This window comes from Nannospalax galili, unplaced genomic scaffold (assembly GCF_000622305.1).
Source record: "Nannospalax galili isolate Female #2095 unplaced genomic scaffold, S.galili_v1.0 scaffold461, whole genome shotgun sequence".
In the NCBI taxonomy this organism is placed as follows: domain Eukaryota; kingdom Metazoa; phylum Chordata; class Mammalia; order Rodentia; family Spalacidae; genus Nannospalax; species Nannospalax galili.
In genome coordinates, this window is record NW_008349975.1 from 4,643,410 (window position 1) to 4,654,223 (window position 10,814).

The following is a 10,814-nucleotide window of genomic DNA, read 5'->3' on the forward strand; positions in this document are numbered from 1 at the left end:
GATCAAAAGACATGAAAAATGATTGCAGAGATTCCTGTTGAATTTCAAACATAGAGCACTGGATGAATTGGGGTTGTTCTTTACTGTCAGATGCAAGGAGGAACCTTCTAGCTTTTTCTATAAATATCACCAAACTTGTTCTTTTGAAGAAATTTTAAGAAATCTAGCTGTTGTCCGATTTACTTATTCCTCTCCCGCACTTATTTTTCCCTCAAATTTGAAAACTTAGACTTTATTCAGTATGTTCAGAATTTAATTCCATGTGCAGTACATATTTTGTCTTAGAGAGTACAGAATAATCCTTACAAAAATGGAAGATAATCCAATAATCTGTGATGAGAATATTTTGGAAGATAATATTTTATTTTCTAAAACATGAACAAAATATGACTTTATGAGCTAGATGCTGTTATATTGAACTAGTAATTGTAATTCAGTAAACATTGCTTATAAAGTCTTTCAAAAGTCAGTATTGAATTGTTTCAGATATTTTTAAGATGCTGTCCTAATAAAACTTTTTAAGTAAAATATTTTCTAAGAAAACATATAGATATGAGTACTGTGCATTGCATTAATCCATCATTTAGATCACATATAGTGTGGTATATTATATTTGCTACCTTCTATATTTTTACCTATGTATAACATTTTGTCCTTTCAGGAATAATTAATTACTACATACAGTATCTGTGCCATACTAGTATATAATTAATTCTTTGCCAACAAGCAAACCACTTACTTCATAGTACTAAGGCAGATGAAATATTTCTTCCCAGATGAAAAGTATTTCAGTTATAACTTTCAAAACTAAAATATATACTTTGCTTGTGTAGCTGAAACATCTCCTTTTAAAAAACATATGTATGTGAAAATATTTCTAGGTTATTATAAATGTATTGGATTAGAGTTCTTTACCTACAACATTATTTTAGCTGGTCAAAAATAAGTTAAATATTTGAAAAACATATTTTAAAACATTTTAATATATTCTGAGAGATTTTATATCTGTTAAGAGTCTGAATATTTCCAGTGCACTAAATAACTTTAAATTACATGGTCATGACAAGAAGTTTGTTTCATCAGGTGATGTGAATTGATTCGTTATAAATTCAAATGTATCGTATGCTAAGATGTTTATAATCATTAAATAAAATGAGATTAATTTAAAAAGAATGCAATAGCTTACTGTTGTGTTTATGAAACTCATATTTTATATTAAAAACTTCTGAAGTAGGATTGGAAAAGACGGAAAAGGGCAGCAGGGTGCAACTATTTGTGGCATCAATTTCGGTTTAAGATGTAAAACAGCAATGGACTGAAGTTAGCAGCTCATAATACAAGTTTTGTTTTATTTTAAACGTATTTTGCATGTTATAAAAAATATTGATCACAGTGAGCTTTACCAATTGTTATTGCTATAAAATTGAATGAAGAAACATTATTTTTAGTGGAAATAAATTATATAGTCATTCTTTTTTCTTTTCTCTTCTTTTTTCTTTTAAATCACAAGAAGAAAAACCTTGGCACTGGCAGAAAACCAGTCTTTTAAGAAGCCTTTTGCACATGAACTTCCATTTCCGTAGTTATCCACATGGTTCAGGAAACAAAGACTTTGTTCTCAGTTACCATGGCCTCACGGAGTCTCTGTGTTCATAGAGTTCTAATGTGGCAACAGTTTTTCAAGACAGAAAAATGATGAAGTGGAAAACAGTGTGATCTTAGTTCATATGTGGTCTTTTCCAATATGAAGGGACACAGCGACATACTTCTTCACTAAATGACAGTCCTGGCTCACAGTGCTTCAGCCGATTTGTACATGGTCGTCTGTAACAACTAGGTAAACAAAAGAGAATCACATAAGACCAAGGTGGTAGGTTCACCAGTCCTTAATTTTTTTCCTAAATTTAAGTTAGGAAAATTTACTAATTTTATTATCAACATGTTTATAGGTTTATAAATGTTTGTGCTTGGATTTACAAAATCTTAGAGGAATGGAAAAGCCTCTAAAAGCATCTTACTTGCTGATGTAACAAACGGAAAGACGGAATATTGTAAGCATTAGTTCTTTTGAAGTGTGTTCTGCTTCGTGGATGAAAGTAACATAAAACAGAAATTTTGAAAGTGAATATTTAAGGTCTGCCTATTTCCTATGATCACATTAAGTAAGGAACATTCACGAAAGTCTGGGACATGCACGGGACACAGACTTCCGGGCAATTAAATCCAGCCATCTTGGCAGGACTGTGGTCTTTGGCAAGCAGCCCCACCCATATGCTTCTGTTTCTCCTCAGCAGCTGGCTGAGGGATGGTGGATAACTCACCCTTCTCCACCTAGGCTCCATGTGATATAGATCAGCTGAGAGCAAAGTTTGGTGAGGAACAGCATGCACAGATGGGGCCCCCTCTTCATACACCCTAGATTTCCACTTGCTAGTGATGGAGCAAAGGGCAAATTACCCACCAGTCAATGTGTTGGTAGCTCTGGTTATTGCAGTGAATTGGCACTATCTTTGAAGAGCCTCTTGTCAGATGAATATGCCTAACTGTGGAATGGGCATGCAGGAAAAAATGAAAGTCTGCTACCAAAAACCTCTACACATTGAGTTTTGAATTTCATCTTGTTTGATGTAGAAAAGAAAGCACAGTCAACGATTTAAAAAACAATCTTTAAGGGCTGGAGAGATGGCTCAGCAGTTAAGAACACTGGCTGTTCTTCCAGAGGATCTGGGTTGAATTCCCAACACCCACATGGCATCTAACAACCACCTGTAACTCCAGTTCTAGGGGAATCCCACAACCTCTTCTGTCCTCCACTGGTATTGCTCCAAACGGGTGCACTTGTAAATATGCAAACAATATACTTACACACATAAAATAAAAATAATAAATAAGATATTTTTAAAAAGAGTAAGAAAATTACTTTATTTTTATTCATTTTGTTCTTTGGCTATTTCATACATGTATATAATGCATTCAGATTTCTTCCCTGTCTCCAACTCTGTTATTGCCCTCCCACAACTTTACAAACTCTCATCTTCAATATTAGTCCTTTTCACAGACTGATAATTTTTGGTTTTGTTTTGTAAACTATTCAGTTTAACCAGCACCATCTGTATGATCACTGGATTAGAACTATATATTGGAACCTAGTGGGCTCACAAGTGGGTTGACACCCAAAGGTAATAACTCTACTGTCCCTAAATCTATAAGTAACAAATAGTTCTGGACCAAGGAGTGGGGACTTCTGAGTACCTCCTTTATCCATGCCTCAAATATGCCTATTCTGGTGCAAACCCACTGCAGGCATCTACAGTTGCTGTTAGTTCACAATTACAGGGGCTGTGACTTGCCCAGAAATGACATTTTGTAACCTTTCTCCCTATCTTCTGGCTCTTACATTCTTTCCGCACCATCTTCCACAATATTCCCTGAGCGTTAGAGGAATATTATAAATGTAGTGTTTAGAACTAAAAATACACACACACGTACATATATATTCATAATTACATTATGAATATAATCTCTTTATTAGAAAGGGATGCAGTTCTTGATCAGTGAAAGTTGATCATTTAGGCAGTGGTAAAAATAATATATACTCTACCTTTCTTGCTTCTGAAATAAATATTAAAAGAAATTGCATATATATATAAAATTTCCTTTATATATGCATATATATGTTTGTATGTGTATATAATTTATTTTTTTTCTCTTTTGTGCTGTCCATTTGACACTACAAACTCGGCAGCTATACACTCAGAAAAATAAGCATGCAAAGGGTTGCAATAAGTATGAAGACTTGGTCAGTTCAGGGACTGGGATGTAGCTTAGTGGATCACCACTTATCCAATATTCATGAGGATATATATGCATATATATGTTTGTATGTGTATATAATTTATTTTTTTTCTCTTTTGTGCTGTCCATTTGACACTACAAACTCGGCAGCTATACACTCAGAAAAATAAGCATGCAAAGGGTTGCAATAAGTATGAAGACTTGGTCAGTTCAGGGACTGGGATGTAGCTTAGTGGATCACCACTTATCCAATATTCATGAGGATCCAGTTTCAACCGCCAGTACCAAAAAAAAAAAAAAAAAAAGGGAAGCATAAATATATCCTACTTAATGTGAGAATTTCCTGTAGAAAAAAGTATAATGTCTGGTTAATCTATGTGAAGTCATAAAAAATTCAGGTTTTCCAATATGTGCTAGATTCAGTCAATAAAGATCAATATATGACATGGCTTACAAAATATTTAACATATTTATTCTTATAGTATTGGGGTTTGGAAATATCTTATTTATAAAATAGGAATAAGGAAGGAAAATTGGACAAAATATATTGCTCAAAATATTTTCTAAAAACAAGTATTAAGGTTAGTGTAAGGAGCTTTGCAAAACTATAGAAAGAAAAAACAGTGAGTTAAGACACCTGGAAGGAGCACAGAAGAATGAGTGATCTCCAGAATTATAACCCAAAATGAAAGAACGAGCCTCTTGAGAATGAAAATGAAGACAAAAAAATAATGTGCAGCCACAAAGATATTTGGCTAAAATAAAATTAATTTATGATTTTTGTCTTTTGAAAGGTTAATGTCTACTCACACTTAAATAGTGGATGGAAGAAGAGAATTCAATGAAAGTACTTAAAAACAGAGGCCTTGATAATTTACTGGGAAATGAGAACAACACAATCTCAAGTCTAACAAGAAGAGGTGTGCTTTAGAACAGCAACATAAAAAACAAACTAAATAAAGATAGAGGTCCCCACTGGCTCTGGCAACTAAGAGGCTTAAACAGAGCTTAGCGTAGAGGCACTGCCAGCCTATAGTCCTTGTGTAAATGGAAGGCGAAAGAGCAGGGAAAGCCAATGAGGCCTGACCTGTGTTTGAGCAGGTTTAGAATACAACGCTTGGGTCTTGACGTGTGCTCAGCATCAGACTAAGAGGAACATAAAGCGGAAGAAATCCAGAACCTTCATAAACTGAAGGAAAAGGGAGATAGAGCTAAACTTTTGAAGTAACAAGGAAAAGGGCATGACTCTTGGACCAATTCTTTCAGCAAAGAGTATCATAGAAAACAAACAACATCTATGTCAAATACTAGTTCACCTTATTTGCTGAGATTAAAGAGGAATAAATTCAGAGCTAAACATGGAAAGTCTTCGAGTCTAAGAACCTCATTTATTTTCTCGATGTAAAAGAGATTGAAAGCAAAACTTTAAAAATGAGTCTTAAGGCCATTTAAAGATTTTATTTTTAATTATATATATATAATGGTGGGTATGTGCATGTGAGTGTAGTTGCCCACTATATATATATATATGCGCATGTGAGTGCAGGTGTCAGGTCAGAAGAAGGATCTAGATTCTTGGAGCTAGAGTTACAGGTGGTTGTAAGCCACCTGACATAGGCGCTGGGAATGGAACGCGTGTCCTGAGCAAGTACACATTCTTAACTATTGTGCCATCTCTCCATGAGTAACCTTTAATTTATCTAATTCCATGAAGCACTTAGTATATATATTGTCATTCTAGATAAAACTTTACAGGGGATAGTACTATAATGTGCTGTTTTTGTGTCCTTGGAAATTCTGTACCTGAAACAACTTTTCCTTAGTTAAATCTGGAAGTATCACAATTTTTGGAGGTGACAGATATGGAATGCTGAATATATTTTGAAAATAATACACACATACTCCAACACAATTCATAGGACATTTTATATTAGCCTTTGGGACAAAGATTTAGTTCAGATTGTAATCGAATTTGGTTTTGTTTCTTAATGCTCCTGTGTTACATTTTCGGAAAAAAAAAAAAAATCTCACAGACCAGGCATGGTTATGTGTTCCTGAAACCCCTGTATCAAAAAAAAAAAAAAAAAAGAGGCAGGAGATCTGTAACTTCAAAGGCAGCCTAAGTAATAAGACTGTTTCAAAAAGGGCAAAAAATTATCTGGTGTCAAAAAAGACTACCATTGGTTTAAATAATTATAATTAACAATCCTCACTGGGTTTGGTGACCCCATTTTAAAAAGCTGTTGTTAGTTTTGGATTAGAAAAGTGCTTCCAGTTGAGAGTATTGTGTTTTTTGGAAGAGAAGTCAATGATGTGGATGAAGTTCCCTTACCTGCATGTTTGATGGTGGAACTTCTTTCCTTTTAGGAAGCACTTCTGTGTATTTTCTGTACATTCACAGGTACATTTTCCAGGATTCAAGGGTTGATTTCTGGGACAGGTTCTTTTACATACACATTGGCATGTATTTTCATCAAATTCCCTGTTGGGTCCACATGAGCTAGGTAAAAGTTTGTTTTTACAGACACACTGGCATGAGTTTCTGTCTAGTTCTTTGTGGGGTCCACAGCTGGAAGGCCGGAGCCCCCCTTTACAGACACATTGACATGTGTCTTCATCCAGCTCCTTGTTGGGTCCACAGACATCATAAAATCCGTTGGTAGAGTCTAAACAAACAAAGGACATCTTCACAGGATCTCATTTAGTTTGGGGTGTGGTTTCACATACATGCATTTAAAACATCTTTTTTTATGCTTTCTATTAAAGGAATGTGTATAAACATGGCATGTAACTATAGAGAAGTTAAAAATAATGCCAATATGAATTAGAAATATCCCTCTTTGTAAACATTTCAAGGAAGGGATGAGATGATACTGTATATTTGAGAACTTAATATAAATATGTTAATCAAAATATAGATCAGATACAGAGTAAAGTATGATTCCACTTACCATCCCCAGAAATTGAGGAAAATATAAAGTCCTGCTGAGCCAGGCACCTGCACATGTGGTTATTCCACACATAGTTTGCTGGACAAGTCTTGTTGGCTGCTTGGCACCTTTGGAGGATACAGATTGAGTAATATATCAATAATAGTAAAACTGGTATATAGTAGAGATCATTCTTTTTCATGTGTACATTACAAATCAATACATGCTTATAGAAAAGCTTTAAAATATATAAGAATATAGATGTATTGTATCACCTCTCAAGCTACCACCACTTCACCTGCTGCCAGATTTTAAGCCCTGGGTTCACCTCTGCAAGTTGAATGATCTTAGATGACTCAAGACTTAACTTTTTTTTTTTTTTGGTTTGGTCTTTTTGAGACAGGGTCTCCCTGTAGCCCCAGCTATTCTGGAACTCACTATGTAGACCAGGCTGGCTTTGAACTCAGAGAGATCCGCCTGCCTCTGCCTCCCAAGTGGTGGGATTAAAGGTGTGTGCATAAGTTTTAAAAATATTTTTATTTATTTTTTTCTTATATGTGTGAGTGTTTTACCTAAATGTATATAATTTCACCTGTGTGTGCACTGTCCATGGAGTTATGGATAATCATTAGCCACCATGTGGGTGCTGGAACTGAACTTGAGCCCACTGCAAGAGCAGCCAATTCTCTTAGTCACTGAGCCATCTCTCCAGCTCCCAGACTTACCTCTTGAAGGTAAATGGATTTCTCAATATAAAAACATACTGTTCTATCTTATGAAAAACCTGCTGAAACCTTCTATAACCAGGAATTAACCAGGAATTTCTGTTTACTTACTAAAGCTGTAGTTCAAGCAGCTCTAGAGGTCATTTAATAAAGTTCTGTAGTTATACAATATTTCATGAGGAAATGTATATTTTACTAATGTCTTACTGTAACTATTTAAATGACTCAAATTTTGTCTTTCTCAAATAATGCTACAGCCGTGTGGACATATATTTACATATACATTTACTGACTTATTTCTGAAGTGTCGGTCCCCATAGCCCAAACAATCTCCATCAATGCATATTTTCTGTTTTCCATCCCATCAAAACTATATCAAAGTGCATGTGTTGTTTTGTGTTTATGGACATCTCCTTCTTTATCTTGCTTTTTCCTACCCTCCCTTCCTTACTTTCTCCCTGTTTTCTTTCCATCTTCTTTATTTGTTTTAGAAATTATTATGAACAAATGGTCTTCAGTTAGGAGCACAAACTACTCCTGTGATGCTCTAACTGCCTAATCATTGCAAACTGGAACACTTTCATGTTAATGCCTGTAACACTATACTCTTTAATGTGACAGACATCATTAGTTCATCATTTTCATTGCCTTGACACCTTCCTTCACAGACTCATTATTATTATTATTATTATTAATTATTGTCATTATAAGTAGTAGTGACATTTTACTTTTTGGAAAATGATATTTAGACTATCATTTGGGATTAGGTACGTTTCATGCCATTACAATGAATTACTTCTAGATCTTGTTAGAAGTCAAAGCAAAGCAACGTAGATATATTCTGTAGACTTTTTCCTGGTTAATATCTTTAAAACAGGGTTCTTTGGAAATCTTTTTTCAAATTTTATTTATTATTTTTATTTTTTGTTTATGAGTATATTACCATCGTGTATGTCAATTCACCCATGTAATGTAATGCCCACAGAGGTCAAGGTTTCCATTTAAATATTAAATATACTTGTATGCTTCTGAGAATAAATTGATAAACTTAAGCACAAAAATTATGTATACGCTTTTAAGGAAAATGAAGTTCAATTTAATATTTCAAAAATTAAATTAGTGATGTTAGGATTTTAACTATACAGATTTGACTTAGTATCGAGGAATTTCATTGAAACATTTGGTTTCTAAAAATCTTTATATAAATAGTTTCTCGCTTTATCCTGTCTTTTGCTTTTAATTTTAAAACCATAATATTTATTTATGTGAGTATTCAAGTTAACACAATGAGAAAATTCATGTAGAGTGGAGTTAACTCTTGTCCCCAGTCATACCATGGTGTTCCTTTCTTGATATTTTTCTTTATATATTTCAGTATGTTTTTTTCAAAATAAAATGAATCCTCAACAGTAACAATAAGAAAACATGTTTAAACCTTGTTCTTTCACTTAATATTTCCTGGAACAAGTCATACTATAACAATTTCAGGTCATTCTAAGAGATTTTTTTTATCATTATTTCATCATGAATATACATTGTTTTAGGAAACTTTAGAAAGAACATATCAATTTTCAAAATGTATATTATTGATTTTATATTGTCTTTTCAAACTTTAGTATCCTATCATGAAACAAATTTATTATCTTTCTACAAGTGATGGCAATAACCACGCTTTCCAAGTCTGGATTCTATAACACACTGCCACGTTTATTTCAGATGACCACATACTGTCATGAAAAAGTAATCAGTTCTTAATTTTTCCATTTTGACTATTTGTAATTGACACTACCTTTGCATTATCTAATATTTTTCTGCTGTTGATTACAGATCATTAATTTATCATAAAATGAATTCCAAGAGTCAAAATATGCATTTTAAGCCTACCAAGATGGTAGATGCCTTCAGTCTCAGCATTTGGGAGACTCAGGCAGAGGATCAGGAATTTAAGATCATCCCCCTGAGCTATTACAGTGCTTGAGGCCAGAACAAACAAATGAACAAACAAACAACAACAAAAGCTCCCAAAGCCATATATTTCCTACTGTAATAGAATGGGATCTAATAAAATTGAATCTTCTACATTGTACAAGTTGAAAATTATTCCCTGCCACTTTGTTTCAATTAAACACACAAAACACACATTACTAAACATATGCAAACTCACAGACACAAGATCCTCTCTTTCACCTGTGTGATATGTGTGTATTGGCTGCAATGTCAAATCAATTTGACTCTTGTTACAGTAAAAACAATGGAGAAAAGAGAGCTGTAAGCTACTTGAATTGTAGAGTGACAAGTATGTCAGCCACCTTGTTACAAGAGAATGATATGATCTTCTACCACAGAAGAGAATGGCAATATTGGTGCTTATATCTTTAAATATGCATATGCAATTCTCACCCCTAGTATAAAAATTCTATCCTTTATGTGGTCAAAAAAACTACACAGTTTGCTTTTTAATGCTCCAAAATATTCAAAACTATAAGTTTAGCTGACATATGAACTTAGTATATGCAATTAAATGCTGGAATTAGCTTTGGTAATGTCATACAAATATCAAAAGAAGGAGTTTCATAGTATTAAATAGTGATTTAGATATTCTGTTTAAATCACTTCCTTTTCTTTTGAATGTTCATATTGACTAAAATAAAGACCTCAGCAAGCACTTCCAATTATATTATACCAGAAACATTTTTGGAAATACAAACTTTATAGTACTGACTAATGTTTTGCTTCAAGGGAACTAAATATTTTAGATTCTAATAGGCTTAAAACACAATTTAAAATTCTAAAACATAATTATAGAAGCTTTGCCCAAATAAATCACCTATCATAAACAAATTTTAAAGTTGAAACTTGAAATTATGCTAGATATTACTGATTAAAGAAACATATATTTGGATATAATGAGTTTTCACAATTCCTAAATGAAGGTCCCTCCTTCAAATGTCAGTAGCAAGTTCCTAGCATTTCAAAATTTTCATTCTAAAAAACTGAGGTGGAGCCATAGTTTTTGAAATATTGTTATTTTCATAAACAAATTTTAAAGTTGAAATTTGAAATTATGCTAGATATTACTGATTAAAGAAACATATATTTGGATATAATGAGTTTTCACAATTCCTAAATGAAGGTCCCTCCTTCAAATGTCAGTAGCAAGTTCCTAGCATTTCAAAATTTTCATTCTAAAAAACTGAGGTGGAGCCATAGTTTTTGAAATATTGTTATTTTTAAAATGAAAGGAAACACAGTCAGAATGGATAGGTTTGGCACAATGTGTTTATCGCCTTTATGTTTTATTCTTCCAGGTATTTTCAAGTTGTAGGAATTTTTAGTCAAAGAACCCAATTAATGTGCATATATA

The 10,814-nt window shown here is 33.3% G+C and overlaps 1 protein-coding gene across 1 annotated transcript in view; it reads right to left on the reverse strand.

Moving 5' to 3' along the window:
• Nucleotides 1-1,331: 1,331 nt before the first annotated feature.
• Nucleotides 1,332-10,814, reverse strand: part of Vegfc (vascular endothelial growth factor C) — a 115,456-nt gene continuing 105,973 nt past the window's right edge. Inside the window, exons 5-7 of the mRNA XM_008847154.3 lie at nt 6,747-6,853; nt 6,128-6,461; nt 1,332-1,833 (exon numbers count right to left, since the gene is read on the reverse strand). Coding sequence (XP_008845376.1) covers nt 1,719-1,833; nt 6,128-6,461; nt 6,747-6,853 — 556 coding nt within the window. The 3' untranslated portion in view covers nt 1,332-1,718. The remainder of the gene's footprint in view (nt 1,834-6,127; nt 6,462-6,746; nt 6,854-10,814) is intronic.